Raw genomic sequence first — 17720 nt, forward strand, 5'->3', positions numbered from 1 at the left:
TGAGAATGGATACTAACATGAAAATCTTTAAGAAAGGAGTCAAAACTTGGCTTATTAACAAAGCATTTAATAACAACAGTTGACTTTGATGCTGTTTGCTACTTTTATTTATATTTTAGTTTTTATGATTTTATGATTTTATTGTTCAATGTATAGTTATTCTTTTATTTTTATTTTATTTAGATATTTTAAGCAAAATGGATAATATCTAATTAGTTTTTAAATGTTTAATTTTAAATGCAATTTCAATTACCGATGCTTAATCTGAGATGTAAACTGACGTGATATGTTTTTACATGAATGCCGGTATATAAAAACATATAAAAAATAAATAAATAACGTGCATGCACTGAAGATGTAGTGAGACCTTATGTTACGATCGTGGACCCTTGGGCCAGTTAGGACAGTAGATGGTATGCTACGGAAGACACAGCAAGCGTCCCAGCCGGGAGGCGGCTCGGAAGAGACTCAGAGGAGGCTTCAACACTGGAAGTCCGAAGTCCCCCCAGGAGGAGCCCGTAGGAACCCGGACCTCTTGGACTTAGGTGGAGTCCTATGCGACCAAGGACCCAGGCAGCGATTGAAGAGATGGACGAGCACGGGACCCAGGTAGATGAAGAGTCTTCACCCTCGGAAGCCCATGGCTCCCCCGGGAGGAGCCCGTGAGAGCCCGAGCTGCTGGGACTTAGGAGAAGCCTCTGGGCCAGCGAGTATCAGATACCTGAGAAGGGGAGGAAGCTGAAGTTGGAGTCCAGGAGCAAGCTGAGTTGGAAGCTGGAAGGTTAGAAGACGAAGCCAAGCCAGGGACAGAAGCTGAAGACGGTGTCGTGGAACGGAGCCAGGTTGGAAGCCAGAAGATCAGACGACGAAGCCAAGCCAGGGACAGAAGCTGAAGATGGAGTCGTGGAACGGAGCCGGGTCGGAGTCCAGAAGATACGATGACGAAGCCAAAACCAAGGGACGGAAGCAGGAAACAAGTCAGGAAGCAAGCCGGGTCAAAGACGAGAGCAATCCAAGTGTTCGCAGCAACTAGCAATCAGGAAACCTGAAGAACCTCGTTGCAAGGCGAGGATCCCATCTCAGCTGCAGGGTAATATACCCTGCAGCGTCTGACGTCATCCTAGGAGCTGTCCTTGGTTTCCCACACTGGCCCCTTTAAGAGTAGAGCCCCTGCGCGCGCCTAGGGGGCGGGGCCAGCAACGGGGAGTCAGCGGCGTCTCCCTTGCAGTGGGGACACTGCGGCAGGCCGTGGAACCGGCCTGGGAGGCCGGAGATGAACTCGCGCGGGCCGGGCCAGCCCCAAGGCCCGGTCCCGCAACACCTTAATCAGAAAGGCGGAGTAATTACTTTAGCAAATGCTTAGGTTCACAAGGTAATGGATCTAAAGTGTTGTCTGCATTTCTTAGAATATCTATTCCATTTGAAGGCATAGTTTTTTCTAGTGGATTAGCTTTGTGGATGAGACTAGTATGAATACCATTAATCTGGATAGATCAAGATCTGCAATTATCAAGTGCTCAAAATCAAAGCTGTTAGGTTGAGAGCTGGGAGGTTGGGATGATAAAGATTCCTTCATCTTGAATTAACAATATAGGGTCCATCCCTAGATGTATGAAAGGACTGCTGGAAAATTGAACTAGATATGGCAACCATATCTGTCCTGGACACACTGGAGCTATGAGGATCAGATGAATGTGATCCTGGAAAAACTTTGCACTGTTCTGGCAATCAACAGCATCAGAGGAAAAGCGTTCATGAGGCTTGTTCCCCAGTTGAGCAGGAAATCATCCTGCGCTAGCTGGAGATTGCTGCATAGAACTGAACAAAATTGATTTCGTTTTCTCTTTTGTTCTGAAGTGAACAGATTCACTGATATTAGACTCCATAAGTCAAATAGTCTGTTGGCTACTGATTGCTGTAGCAACCACTCATGTAGATTACAAACCCTACAGAGATGATCTGCTAGTGTGTTGGAGATCCCTGGCAGGTAGCTTGTAGGACAGCTCAGTTCTTGGCTGCCCAATCCCACATTTTCAATGATTCCTGGCAGTGAGGCCATGATAATACATGATGACTTGATTGTTGGTCTGAATCAGAATGTTTTCACTGAAGAAGATGGGCAAATGTTGAGCGAGCATATATTATTGCTCATAGCTCTAGTAAGTTCATCTGAAAGTGACTTTCTTTGAGGAACCAAGTGCCCTGGTTTCTTTGAGAGACCAAGATCCTGTGTGAGTTCCACATCCTTTGGATGTGTTACTTCATGAGGCAGTGCTCAGAGGGACTCCATCTGTCAGGAATGGGGGTGTAACCATCACTGTTTCATGAAGATCAGCCAGATGCATTAATAGCTTTGATGGAGTGGAATGCTTGGATGCTTGGGAAGAATGTGGCTTTGATTATATCAATGGATCTTTATTGAGTTACATCAAGGAAGCCAGTGCAGATTGAGGATGTTGCCTTGATGCGAGCATCAACTGTGTCAAGATTTCTCTGTGTGTTCTTGCACTTTGCATCGTGGGGTCATGGATCGGAGAATCAGATGCACCATGCGATTGGTGTGCGATGGCTTCAAGATGAATCAATGAAGCGCAGGTTGCAGATACTGCAGGCCTTAGTGCATCAAGAACATTGGCATCTGGTGCATTGAGAGCATTGGTGTGCTGTGCATCAAGCACACTGATGCATAGATGAAGAACTTCAATGAATCATGTGTCAGGTGCGCCAATGCACCTTGCACCTTGCACCAATGGCACTGCTGAACTCTGTTTCAGTAATGCCAATGCAGATACACTGCTTTTGGAGTGCATGTACTTCTGTGCCGCATGGACTAAGGGCTCCAATGACTGATGACCCTTCTTTGATACAAGGCAGCTGACACTACTTGACCCCATGGCTTTGGCCTGAGCTGATGGAGGAGTTTTAGAAGAGCTTCTGCTCAACACTTTTCCTGGTGAAGCAGATGATGCAGCACTGTGGGAAGAGAATCTGCTGCATCTCTGAAGATATTTACACAGTGCCTCAATCTGAATCACTCTGGAATGTTGGGAGCATAGGGACATCCATCCACAAGTGTAACAATTTGCCTGGTCATGTTCCAGCCCAAGGCACTGAAAGAAAAGTTCATGACTGTCAGTGAGTGACATTATCTTCCCACAGATGCAGTTTTTAAATCACTCATCATTGTTTTTTCTTCTAGCCCAACTTGTTTTAGAAGCAAGTCATCTGTAAAAAAAAAAAAAAAAAAGTTTCCTCTTTTTTTTTTTTGTAGCACTGAAAAGTGCTTTTGAGGATGCTACAGGGGCAGTGAGGTAACTATCAAATTGAGAAAGAAATATGGAATTTTTTTTAGAAAAAATTGAAAGTATGAGTACACACCTATGCTTGTGCTTGGACAAAAAATAACTGAGAAGGCTTATGAGGCAACGCCCGTGCTGGAACTCCTGCACATGATTAGTAGAGCTCAAAGCTCTATCAGCTTGGAGAAACAAGTTTATTCTGTGCTGCCCGATGACGTAACCCAAATATAATGCCTAATTCAGCCTGCTTATCAAGGGAAAAATGTTTTCTAACAAAAGAAACCTTTGTTGGCTCATTTTCCAAGAACCTAATGTGATGATATCCTATAAACATTTTCTATTATATAATATAAAAGAGTACCCATAATGGTAAATATAGTTTTGAAACCTGGCCTTATAAATTTAGGGGCAGATTTTCATAGGGTTTAGGCTCCTAAATTGGCCTTTTTGAAAATTTACTAGGGCTGAATCCCTAAATTTAGGCTCCTAGTTTCATTAAGCTCCTAAATTTAGGCTCATAAAAAATAGGTGGCTATAGGGGCGGGAGTAAGGGAAGGCAAATAAAGTTAAGATTTTTTGAACTAGCCACCTAATTTAGGGGTCTAAATTTAAGAAATGAATAGCAGTCCTAAATTTAGGTCTCTAAGTTTTAGATCCTAAATTTATATGAATTTCCAGCTGAAAATGTAGGCTTCTAAGTTTGGCTGAATAGGTGCCTAACTTAGGCCTGGATTTATCAAAATGTGGTAAGTACCGCATGCGATAGCAAAAGGGGCATATTTTATGCTAATATAGTATTTTGTGATAATTACCTGTGCAAAGAGCTAAGTTAGTGCACATTGTGAAACCATTTCATATTCTGTGATAAGTGCCAAACCTGATGTATTCAACCACTGGGGGACCTGTATTTCAATGATCTCAGAGAGAGAGAGAGAGAGAGAGAGAGAGAGAGAGAGAGAGAGAGAGAGAGAGAGAGAGAGAGAGAGAGAGAGAGAGAGAGAGAGACTGGCCATAATAGCATGTCCCATACATAGGTATTTGTATCCCTAGGATAGGCCAACCTAGTAACTCGAGGTGGGGATTAGGTAAGAGTGTAGGGGGTTAGGGGCCGCTTTCACATTGTACATGAGACGTACGAACAGAACAGTGGTCTCTTGTGAAGATTAGCTGGCCTTCGGAGTGAGGAAACTCACTCCAAGATGAGATTTGGGCAAGGGTCTCTCAACCTAGCTTGATGGACTCTCTACCTGGGTAACATCAAGCTAGGTTGAGAGACCCTTGCCCAAATCTCATCTTGGAGTGAGTTTCCTCACTCCGAAGGCCAGCTAATCTTCACAAGAGACCACTGTTCTGTTCGTACGTCTCATGTACAATGTGAAAGCGGCCCCTAACCCCCTACACTCTTACCTAATCCCCACCTCGAGTTACTAGGTTGGCCTATCCTAGGGATACAAATACCTATGTATGGGACATGCTATTATGGCCAGTCTCTCTCTCTCTCCCTCCCTCCCTCCCTCAAATCCTCTGAAATAAGCCTTATGGGACACATCACAAATGGAGATAAACCCTTTCCACATGGTCATGGCCACTATCACACCACCTAACACATTTGAAAAAGGTGTGCAATACTCTTCACAGGGAGCCTACTCCTCCCATTTTTGGAATTTGCATCGCACCATACGATATGGTGCTATCACATGCGAAAACGGGGCTTTTCGCATGCGATAAGCCCTTAACGCATGCGAAAACGCCTTACCGCATTTTGAAAAATGACGCCCCCTAATCTCCTAAATGTAGGAGCTCAGCTTTTTTTGAATGTTGACCTCTTAATACTTACTGTTTTCCTTTCATATACATGCTCTTATTTAAAGGAGGAAGAACCCCAATGGAGTAAATAAATTTCTATCTCCAAATGTAAAGGATTGAGGAATGAAGTATACCAGTTTGGTCACAATAAGTGGGACAGAGGAGAAGTACCACGAGATGTACTTAGTATATGCAGATGAATGTTTATTAAAAACAGTGAAACCTATTTAGGTCTATAGCCTCGTATCTATTGTTCAATAATATCATTATGTATGTATGTATTTATTTATTTATTGAACATGATATCCCACTTTTATACAACAGAGCCCAAGGTGAGTTACAATCAAAATCATACATAAATATAGAATATGGATACAGAATAATACAATAATTCTGATTTAATAAATAGACAACAGATCAAAATTAATCTTTAAAGTTTTCTGCTTTTTCCTAAAAACAAGATATTCAGAGCCCAACTTTTTCTAAATAGCATTATACAAGGTTGGTGCAAAAGATTTAAACGTTGTGCACTGTATAATCATCAACCCAGCAGGCACTGTATTAGGTACAGTTAAAAAGGCATCTTTTGTTAGTGTACAGTAATTTACATGTTCATAGCAAACTAACAAATCACATAAGTACTCAGGGCAAATATTATTTTTCACTTAAAGATGAGCAAGTGAATTTTAAATCTAATCCTAACTTAAGGAAGCCAATGCATCTCAAAATGGGCATAATATGATCATGCAATACTTTGTGACTCACGTTAATCTCCTGACCAACAGCTTACTGCCTAATATTAAATATAAATTCCTTCCCTTTTAGTTTTTTTTCCTACTTTTATTCAGGAGAATTGCTGAGTATGCAAAATAAAAAAAAACTGTCAAAAAATGCTTTCTTGACAGCTAATCTGGGAATTGTTCCACTCCCAAATTATCTAAAGTTTAGCATAAAACCTTCTTGATTTTTTTTTTTAATAAAATGCATTTTCAAACTAACCTCCCTGAGCTGATGATGCATTTTCCCTTTCTCTTTTGATAAAGTGAGTCATTCAGAGTTTAGCTCAGCTTTTCATATTTCTAACATGAAGGCTATGAAAGATGACAGATTTTGGGTGCAATAGAACCTCTTCGCACAGGGTCTGGGAGGTGAAGGGAGAACATTGCTATTTGTTTCTAAGTGTGACAGCTCTAATCTGTGTGGGAGTTTTACACATCTCTTCCATCAGCTGTCCCAGCTGTGAACAATAGTTTCTCTCATGCCTTTTGTCTTCACAGAGAAAGATTTTATTGCTCAGGTCAAACATAGACCGTGTCAGTAAGTAGCGATTTCTCAAAGTAGACTCCCAGATTTTATATAGTCCTTAGAGCCACTGCTAAGTTTTAGCTGTTTTCGTTACATATGCTGTTTTCAACCCAACAATTTTTATGGAGCCACACAGATCAAAATTAATATCTTGGAATACTACCAAGATAAACTGTTGATTTTTTTTCCCTTTTATAGATTCTAATTTCAACTGTGAAATGTAGAAGTGAAAAATCTGCAACCTGTACAACATACAAATGAAAAACCTGGGAGTGGATTTGATGTGGTTTTGTTTGGATTTTATTTAGGTTGCTGAAAGGTGACTGCCTCTTCAGAATTTCAAGGCTAATCAGAGGTGTTACCACCACCCACCCCTCCTCATGTCTCTTAACATCATTTCATGTCAGATTTAAAAAAAAAAAAAAAAAAAGCAGAACCCACCCAGTGTGTAATCAACCTACATCAGCCCCCTCAGCCTTCCTTCCACAGCCATGAAGTGAAGTAGTGATACAGGACAGGACGAAAAACGCTGTCTTCACTGGATGTTTCCTTCCCAGCCCCAGGATCTGACTCTGAACAAGCCTTAGAAGTAGGAAGGAAGAAAAGATTTAAAAGGCTCATAGATCACTGCAGACCTTTTTCAGTCTGGAAGCACATAAGCCATTACCAGCCCTGAGATGGAAAGGTGAAGAGCTTGAGCTGTGAGCTCCTAGGATATTGCTCACATGCTTTTATTTCAGTTCTGTGAGATTTGTTTCATGTGAACAGATGTGGACTGAAGGATTTTTAATATGAACCTCTTGCTCCTTGGGATCTGGTTTTCCCTGCCTCTGATCTTGCTCTGGGTAACCCCAGAAGTCACTTCTTCATGGTGGTAAGTTCTGCAGTTGCAAGAAATAAAAGTGCTTACATTTGTTTTTTCTGTGGAAGGTGAGGGGATAGATATGAAGGTTAGAGAAACAGAATCAATAAATGGGGGATGATTTTCCCTTAATTCTTTTAGTTCATCTCTACTCACAATTTCTTTTTGACAAACAACATTATTACATTTTTTTCACTATTTCTTAAGTGTTTACGAACCAGCCTCATAGTTTACAGTACTTGTATCTTGCATATTTGGTTGAGTAAAACTCATGAGCAGTCAGAATGGCAACAATTTTCACTATTCTTAATCTATGTATAGTGGAAGAAAGGCACAATTTGCACTCTGTTTTTTGGTGTAATATCAAACATCTCTGGATTGCAGTTTCTGGAGATGCACGAACATACTGGGTATATTATGTGATCTGTATATATGTGTTAAGATTCTAGGTTATGCATTATTTTATGATACAGTAATACATCTCAAAGTTTGAGCTACTTTTCAAAAATGGAATAGACACTATTGAGTTATTTTATAGGTGATGATAGTGCCAGCATCATTGTCTGTTAAATAATTTATCAAGATAATTTAGGAAGAGAAATGGAACTTTCTATTCTGTTCTTCATGTAGATAAGTGTGCATTAAATTTGATTTGAAACGTAGGATGCATAGTCGTGATTTGCCAGATTATAGTAAAACCTGAATTCCTCAGATAACTGTAGTTTGTTTTCTTATCATAGTCAACAAAATGAATCATGAGTTTTCTGCAGCTGAATACAACGAATTCAATGCAATAAAATAGGTCTGCTTGTGTACTTGGATAGCAGATCTTTTATTTCTTTAGGTATTTATGTCTTAAAATGGTTTTATAAAATATTTTATAAGGCAAGCTATTAAATAAAAAATATACATTTGTTAGAAACTGAAGTGATATTTATTTTCAGGAATTCATGACACCAATTCATTTATTCTTGGCACTGCTAAGACTGGATAAGTGGTTGATTTATCAGACAAACTTTTCAATAAAATGAGTATTTCTTTTCCTGTGATTGTAGTAACAGTTTATTGCTGTAATTTTTCTCACATTGTCCCGTCACTTATATTTTCTTTTTAATTACATTGAAGTGATTTTATGATTATAACAATACTAATAAAAGAAAAATCGGGTGTCTGTGTTTCTTAGCTTCAACAGATATCTAAAGCATTTTGGGATTTATAAAAACTGACTTTCTAATATTTTAGTACTAATAGAGGACATCTGGATACTGATGATGTCATTTAAAATGTTTTTAAGAAAAACGTACCTTTTATGTATTATTTAGTACTTCAGACGTACACATGAAATATCGGTAGCCCATCTTATATCATTTAAAGTGGTGGTGGCTAACCGGTAGCCTATGGACTATACTCTCCATTCACCACTTTAATTTGACTTCTGCCACCAGACCCATGAGGCACTAGAGAGGGGGAGGAGGAAAAATTAGTAGCTCTTTGGCCTATGTTGAAGGTGAAAAAAAGTGGCACTTGGCCCTCTATGGGTAAGAAGGAAAAAGAGGTGGTAGCTCCCTAGCTCTATGCCAAGAAGGAGGAAGTGGAGAAGATGGTGGTTCAAAGACCTGCACCAGAATAGGAGTAGGAAGAGGTAGGAGCTTTGGGCTTTGTACTGGGGAGGGAGAAGGTGGCCTTTCCTAGCCCCATGCTGGAAAAGGAGTAAAAGTTAGTGGTGGATCCCATCCCTGCAACTCAACAGTCAGGAGAGGGCCAAGTTTAGGAAGGAGGTTTTGGCAGCCTCAGGCCTTCTATTGGAGGAGGAAATGGCATCTCTGGACTCAAAATGGGAGTAGAAAGAAGTAATCAGCCCCACATGGGAGAACTGGTGTCTACCCCCAATAAGTTTTGTGGGAAATAAACACTGTGCTACCAGTGGTTGGAACAACAACTATGTTTGAGGTAGGGCGGAGAAGTGAAACACTGTGAGGTAGAAGCCCAGAAGTTTCAACCTCCATTAGTGGGGTAAGGGATGAGGAAGAAATGTGATGGGAATGGTTGTTTCTAGTGGGGAAACTTGGCACCCAGAGCTGTCATAAGGAGCATGTGTTCACTTATGATGATCATGAGGCAGTACTCACAGTAACTTATGCTGCCATGACAGAGTTTGAATACTCAGTAAGTCCATGTAGCCTGTAGAAAGATGGCCCAGAATTAAGAAAGGATGGCAGGTCATGGTCTTATCTTTGATTGACTTGACCTTTCTACTAGTCTGGGCCAGTGGAAGCACAAGGCTTACTAGGCGGCCACCTAGAGAATGATAGTTTAGGGTATAGCAGTTGCAGCATTACAATGTGCCAGCAATGATTGGGCCACAAATCTTTAAGTAATAGCAAGAGCTTAACCATAGCTCCCTGCTGCTCTCTCTATCTTCCTTGCCTTGCCAGTTCTCTCCCAAGGCAGAGATTTTCAATGGTTTGGGTTTGCAGAAGCATTCAAACCACCAGCTGCAGAAGGAGGAGAGATAATGAAAAGATGGTAGAAGAAGCAGTAATAAGGAGGTAGGGGAAAATGATCAGAAGAAAAGTAGAAGTATATCAGGGAGAGTGGATAGTAGCAGAAGAAATCTTTGTCAGGGATTTTCTGATTTTAGTGTTACGTGAAGTCTTGGATGCTTGGCATGCCAGAGACAGCAGTAAAATACAGAAATGAACATTTAGAACACCAGCATAGTTCCCTCAAAATTTTGAAAAGACTGCTTGCACAAAAAATTTTCTTTTTGGTCAATTTTTTATAAGCCAAATTCTAATTAATGCATTATTAGCCACATTATTAGCCACTATTATGCAAATAATATCAGGATTTCTTGTGCACACTGGGGTAGATTTTCAAAGGGTTACGCGTGTAACCCGAACACCTGCTCCTGTGCGCGCCGAGCCTATTTTGCATAGGCTCAGTGGCGCGCGCAAGACCCAGGTTGGGCGTATAAGGGGCGGGAAGGGGGCGTGGAGGTGGTGCCGGTCTGGGGGCAGTCTGGGGGCGGGACCAAGGCCTCCAGCACAGCGGCTGTGCCGGGGGATGGCACACCGGCAGCTGGCTGGCACGCACAAGATACGTCTGGCAGAGGCAGGCGTAACTAATTGAAACAAGGTGGGGGGGATTTAGGTAGGGCTGGGGGGTGGGTTAGATAGGGGAAGGTGGGGGGGAGTGGAAGAAAAGTTCCCTCCGAGGCCGGAGTGGCCTCGGAGGGAACGGAGAAAGCCATTGGGGCTCCCCTAGGGCTCGGCGTGCGCAAGGTGCACCCCCTTGTGCGCGCCAACCCCGGATTTTATAACATGCACGCGGCAGCGTGCACATGTTATAAAATCGGGTGTACATTTGTGCGCGCCGGGTAGCACGCACAAATGTACCCCACGCGCGCAGATTTTAAAATCTGCCCCACTATGTTTTGCTGTATGTGCAGAGTTCACAACCTCTGTGCACACACACATATGTACAGCCTACAAGGAACAATGGGATCTAGCAAAATTCAGGAGACCTGAAAGGGTAGAAAGATAGGAAATGGAGGATCAGAGGAATAATAATACGTTGCTGAAGGAAACAGACAAGAATGAAAGAGACAGAGCTAAAACTGAAAAGAATGGGAGATGAATATGGAGATCTAAGAAAGAAAGAAAGCAAAAGAATGAAGGCAGACCTGGAAGATTGAAAGCCAGAAAATAAACCCAGCAACTGCAAAAGTTGGAAAGCAATTTTATTTTCCGAAACAGTATATTAATTAATTAATCAATGTAAAATATACTGGGATCTAATTCAAACTATCATGGTTTGCATATGATTCCCACATAGAAGGAATGCATACGCCAGAACAGGCTGAATTTGATTGCCTGAACTAACATTTTTGTTGCCTAATTCCCTTGTCTTCAGGAGGTGTGTTCCAGTCTTCATAGTTTGCATGGGATCCTTAATAAGGATTCCTAAAGAACTTAAATATATATACTCTTGAGGAAAGGAGAGATGGAAGAGTTACAACAGAGGATCCTTAGTTGTAAAGAAGTTAAGAGATAGCGGAAGCAGGTCATAACGACCAGGGCAAGCACATCCTATTAGGCGAACTAGGCAGTTGCCTTGGGTGCCAAACCTTAGGGGGTGCTGAAGAGCAGCCATGTGGGGCCACGAGCGGAGCCTATCCTGCTCACAGCAGAGGAGTAGAGATTCAGCAGGCTGCAAGCAGTGCCCATCTTGCTCACAGCTCAAAGAAGCATATATTTAGTGGGTGTGAATGCAGTAGGAGCCGGGGCCGAGACTAAGGGGGGGGGGGGGGGGGGGGAGGCGGGCATAAGGCTCGCCTAGGGTGCCTTGCATCAGTCCTGATAATGACACAGCAGACTGTGTAGAAAACTAGATTAGTATCAGCAAGCTATAACTTAAGAGTAAGGGCAGTTGTCAAGTTGGTCTAACAGGCTACAAATTAGGGGTCACCAGGATCTGTCTGGAAAATTGACTGTGCTGATTCTGTTTGGCAAGCTGTGTGGAACTAGTAGTAATGTAAAAATTATGGGGTTGGCTGGGTCTGTTTGGCAGGCTGCATAGAATTAGTAGCAATCAGCTGAACTTAGACTGTGTAGGATCACAAGGGCGAACTATAAGCGTGGAGTCTAGACCACAGTGTATAGAAATGTAATATGATAAGCAAAATTATTATAAATTAACTTTTCTTATAACAAGCACACTAAGACATTTTCTGTTTACCCCTTTACTGCAAAGGTTCAAATTTCTGGATCAGTGGCTGCAATTAAGCTGTATTTTGGTGTTGCTTTGTATCTCTTGTTTCTTATCCCCAAATGCTGTGTGAAATCTGCTGATCTGTGATGGAAATGGCTTCGTCTTCTTTCTTCAGGTACATGGGAGCCGTGGGCTCCTCCTCCTCTTCCTCCAGGGTGATGTGTGACAATGTGCCGGGTTTAGTGAGTCACCAGCGGCAGCTGTGCCAGCGCCACCCTGAGGTGATGCAGTCCATAGGCCTGGGTGTCAGTGAATGGACAGCAGAGTGCCAGCACCAGTTCCGTCACCATCGCTGGAACTGCAACACTTTAGAGCGGGACCAGAGCGTCTTTGGCAAGCTCATCCTGCGCAGTAAGTATTGTACTGTCTGCACAAGGTAGCACGCCAATGTAACAGAATTTCCAAGCTCTTACAAGAGAGGTTTTGGGGGAGAAGGACATAATTTAATTCCCTTGCCATTAAAATGTCCTGGAACAGTTCTGAGTTAATGCCCAGTTGAGGATCTGACTTCTGAATTAAGCAATTTTACAAGATGTGTATGTATGGAATACTGATGTGAATGCATTCTTAAATTGCTGAAAATTGTGAAGCAAAGTATGTTCAGTTTCAATTCTATATAAGACTGGTATTTGCAAAGAAGGCATTTACTTGTTGTTTTCAAAATGCTTCAATAAAGAAATATTAAAATAAAAATGTACTGGAACATGCTTCATCCAGGCTTTTCTGTTTCATGTCCTACCATCCACATGTTTCTTGATATTTGAAATCATGGATGATTGCACTTTTTAGTATAAAGATGATATCATCATCTAACTTCTCATTCAAATTCATTGGACAAGAAGTCACTATATCAACTTTTTAACTGGTTAGAGAAAATGGTTTTCTATCTGACTCACATAAATATCATTTGTGGATGTCCTAACCACTATATCCATTCTCCTGTTTTCCAAGTCATCATTTTTCTACTCCATTCCTATAATAATATTTTGTTCTGTGTTTCTCTTCCCTAATCTGAAATCTTAGAAAGTTATACAAATACCTTTGAAAGAATATTGAAAGATGTTGTTGTACTTGAGCATTTGAGACCATGTAAGTCTTGACTCATAATCCAAATCTATCAGACACGGGATTAGCATCAGAAATCCTGTGTTCTTTCCCCAGTAGCATTAACCATTTGTTGGGTCAACCAAGGAATCCATCTCTCTGATAAACCCAGCAGATATTTTTGTTTTGGATGCTGGTGTCTGTTTAGCTATCCTGGAATTTACAGAATCATTTTTTAAACTTAGTTTCTTTTTGAGCCAGTATTTTTGCATGGGGATTATTTAGGTCCAGAATTCTTTATAGGCTAATAACTTTACTGAATCCAGACACAAAAGGAGGCATGCCAACTTCAACTAACAAACAGAACAAAAATAAACAATGTTCGAGGAAACGACAAGGGAGTAAAATTAATTATAACTTCTAATGGTATACAAAATTCAAATTATACACAAATGATCGTAAATGCCACCTAATAAAGATACTGAATTAAAAACCCATATTTTGGATTATCACCTGCATCAGGAATAAAATTCCCATACAAATCTTAAAATAACAGAAAAAATGTCTGGAAAAACTTTGTTCTCTTTATTCTTAAGGGCTTACATAAATTGACTTGGGTTCGGAGCTAACCCGCAATCCAACAGTATGTCCAGTATTAGGGATATGTGTTTGTACAGACAGTAAACAAATCCTAAATGATACCATGGGTATGCATAGTTGCAGACCTAGTTAGATTCACAGAACGAACTGGAGCAAGGCATCTGGAGTGATGAACACTACAAAAGCCAGCAGCTTCCCCACACTGTCCTATAATCCCCACTGCATTGTCCTATAATCTCAGAGCACAGGCTCTGAGATTATAGGACAATGCAGGCGGAGAACAGTCCTGACATAAAGCTCAGTCTGTTGAACGTCTGTGCTGTGATCCTGGAGGGCTCCATCAACCGTATGCTGAAAAACTGAAGGAGACAGAAGCTTTCCAGACATTACTATGCTTGTTTATGTTCTGTTTTGCTATAATTTTAAGATTTGTACATGAATTTTACCCCTTACAGTAAAGGAAGGTAGATGAAGACCAAACTGGTTCAGTCAGTCTGACCCAGTGTAGGCAGGGTCCCCAGTCTCCCTTGATTGTGCAGCTGTGGAAAGGGCCACAAAATGTGGTCCTTGCCGCGGAATTGGCCAGTTGTGAACAAACTGCTGCAGGAGACCAGGGGCTCTCGCAGAACAAAAACATTAATGGTAAAGAAACAGTGCATTTTCCCTCTCCCACCCACCCTGGAAGAGAAACATTGGTGGCAGTGGACACAATCCGTCTAACCTCCCCCTCACTCACCGCCTCCTATCGCAGCCAGACAGGAGGAGGACGGCAGCCTTGCAGGGCCTCCAGCACATCCTCCCTCCTCCTCTGCCAGGGCCTGAAAGCTGCATTTTTAAACAGATCCTTTCTCTGCCTTCCTCCCCAGCCCTAATCACCAAAATCCCTTTTCCTGTAATAAAGAACCAAATAAATACATGAACACAGAAATGTCAGAAAATGATTTTACTTGTACAGGTTTTTTAAAAAAGTAATACATTATTTAAGTAAAAAATATATGCAAAATTATTTCAATTTGCCCCATAATTGTCACAGAGTTTTGAAAAATCTGCCATAGAATTTGCCCATTCTGCCGTATGTTCTTGAAAAACCTGCCACAGGAAACCGAAGGCCCTCTGTGCGGGTTATCGCAATGTATTCCACTGCTGTTATGGGTGCTTCCTTATCATTCTCTCCAGGGGATCCTCTGTGTTAATGCCACTGTTTTTGAATTCCGTTACTTTTTTTTTTAAATTTACACCATCATTTGCAGAAGGGTATTCAGGCATCCACCACCTTCTCTGTGAATAAAACACTTCCTGACATTGCTTGAGTCCTACTGCCTTGGAGCTTCAAATCATGACCCCTGGTTTTACAAATTTGTCGCAGGTGATGCATTGGAACGTGGCCATGTTGGGTTTGTAAGTGTAATGTCTTTATTGTGTGTTTTTTTACAATTATTTGTGCATATATTGATGTTGTATACAGTCAAAAATTGTAATTAATTTTATTCCTTTGCTGTTTTCCCCCAACATTACTTTTTTTGTTCTGTTCTATCTTTATTGAATCAATACAATATTTATCCAAAGATTTTGTTGTACATAAACCTTAAGACCACATAGGGTGTATCACCTTCATATAAACTACTGAGGAAGCATTTCTTCCTAGCTTACTTTTGCGTCATTTAGATTGAGAAAGCAAGAGATTTGCAAAATGGCATTAGTGTGTGATCTATTATCTACTCTGGTTGTAATATGGGCCGAATAAAGAATTATATTTTTCTCATGCAAGTCATAGGCTCCTAATTGTATGTATTGGGACTGAGATATGTACAAAGATTTTGTTGTTTGGTCCTCCCAAGGTTGATAAATTCACCATCTACCCAGTACCAATCTGCCTTTGACATCATATCTCATCCTTTTGCATGTTAACACATTCCCCTGCTATTCCTTCTGTGCATACCAACATAAAATAATTCTCTTTTAAATACAGTCACAGTCAAAATGAAGACTGAAGTAGCAGCATTTGTTATAGGATTGACTTCATCTAAGAAGAATTATCCAAGATAATTAAAATTATAAACATATGAACATACCATTCACCTCCCACTACTCCCACTCTCATATGGAAATATGTTGTCTTTACTTAAGTCCCTACTGCTAGGCTTCATATAACACCTTGAAATCATGACATACTGAATGCAGGGTTGGTAACTTATGCTTTATTTCATAAATCAGCATACTATCAATTATCTTTACAGCTTTCACAGTTTGTTTACAGGACTGAGGATTTTCCCATTCTAAAATGTCCAAGTGTTTATTTTCTGGAAGATTAAAAAGTTAGCAACCTTTGCGTATTTATAGCATTTCTTTGCCATTCACTGTTCTTGAAACACACATCGTTTTTTGCTATTTGAGACTTAGAAGTTTGCCTGCTTGCTGGAAATATAATTTGCCGCCCTGCTGTGATGTAAACCAACGTGAAGTGCATATGATATGTTCGGTATACAAATTGCCTAAATAAATACATAAATAAATAAATGTACCAGTGGGGACACGAGGAAACACCATTCTAGTCAGCAGTTGAAGAGCCTGGACTGACCTCAGCCTTGGGGATAAAAACAGCGCACATGGCAGCAGAAGTGCCGTAAACCACACAGAGGAGGTTCTTCCTGTGCTCACCCTGACGCCACACCCTCCCCATCGGAGTTTGAACGATGCGGTTTTCAGTGCCACTGCCCCACCAGGGCCATCATCAGTCCAGCTTAAGTCTACCCAAAAAGCAAACAGGTAATATCTGACTGTGACAGCAAGTACCACAGTTCGTTCTTTGATGGTGATAAGAGGATGATAAAGCAAGCGAACGAAAGGAACAAGATCGTGGAACAAAAGGAACAGGAACATTAAAATACAGATATGACAGTGATTTAGAGTCACAGAGTGACTGTAAGAAGTTACAGCAGAAGTTACAGGCAGACTCCCATGCTGTCTTCTCTAACTCTTCCCTGGCTGACGATAAAGGGGGCCACCGACCCCAGGCTAGCATGGCAAGAGAGGATCCGTTATTTGTAAAGGTTAAAGGTTATATCCCTCTGTATACAACTGCAAAGTGTTACTAGTGGGAGCCCCTTGAAAGAACTTTGATAAAACACAACCAGCAAAAATATTTTTTAGATAAAGATGCCACATTGAATCTAAATAAATTGGGGCCTGCCAGTAGAAATCTCATGAAGAGATCATAGTGATACAATGAAAGTAGAGGAGCTTGATGTGGCCTGCCATTATCAACTGTACTACGTTAATATGCTAATCTACAATATGTAAATGTTTTGTATTATCTGCCACAATACTGTGTAATTGATTTTCTTTATCTTATCTGATAGCGTGATATTGAATACTAACAGCTGCTGAAGTTTTTAGTTAAACATTCAGTATGTAAAATGCTTTATATAATCTGCTAGTTATAACACTTACATATTTAATCTGATGGCACTTTAATAAATGCAATATAGTTAAATTGTCCTCTGCATTATTTATGTAAAGAGGCCTATGGTCCCTTCACTAATGTCTATGCTCCTCCTACTTGAGGACATATTGAGATTGTCAGAGTACTGAGTGGACTCAACAATATTTCATGGCACTCCTTTCTAGGAGTACCAATTATGGTACAATCCAGGGTTTAGTGAAGCCCAAGAATATTCTGGCGGGGGGAGGGGGGGGGAGAACTAGAGAGGGATGAAGAAATTCTCCTATCTCTGGGTTCTCATAGTGAGCATAGATATCTCACAGAAATAGCTGTCCCTTAGGGATCCAGTAATGAGATGTAGAATATTCTCACTCTGAGGGAGTACACTTCTTACCCTGGTTGGTCTTTTTATGAGAGAAAGAGGACCTTGATCTGAGTTTTGTGAATGAACAAAAATCTGCACAGCAGGCATGAGACGTAAGTGTCAGGAACTTGTTTTGGGGCCCAGCAATGTGGAAAAGAAATAAAGGCAAGAAGGAGAGAGTAGCCCAGCTACTCTGATCCAGTGATGAAGGAATCCAAAGAAAGA

At 41.0% G+C, this 17720-nt stretch overlaps 1 protein-coding gene across 1 annotated transcript in view; it reads left to right on the top strand.

The window, feature by feature from the left end:
- The first annotated feature begins 6914 nt into the window (after positions 1 to 6914).
- The window catches only part of WNT2 (Wnt family member 2), a 134185-nt gene continuing 123379 nt past the window's right edge, over positions 6915 to 17720 (top strand). Inside the window, exons 1-2 of the mRNA XM_029615953.1 lie at positions 6915 to 7284; positions 12161 to 12396. Of these exons, the coding sequence (XP_029471813.1) occupies positions 7202 to 7284; positions 12161 to 12396 (319 nt within the window). The 5' untranslated portion in view covers positions 6915 to 7201. The remainder of the gene's footprint in view (positions 7285 to 12160; positions 12397 to 17720) is intronic.

This window comes from Rhinatrema bivittatum, chromosome 9 (genome assembly GCF_901001135.1).
Source record: "Rhinatrema bivittatum chromosome 9, aRhiBiv1.1, whole genome shotgun sequence".
NCBI lineage: Eukaryota > Metazoa > Chordata > Amphibia > Gymnophiona > Rhinatrematidae > Rhinatrema > Rhinatrema bivittatum.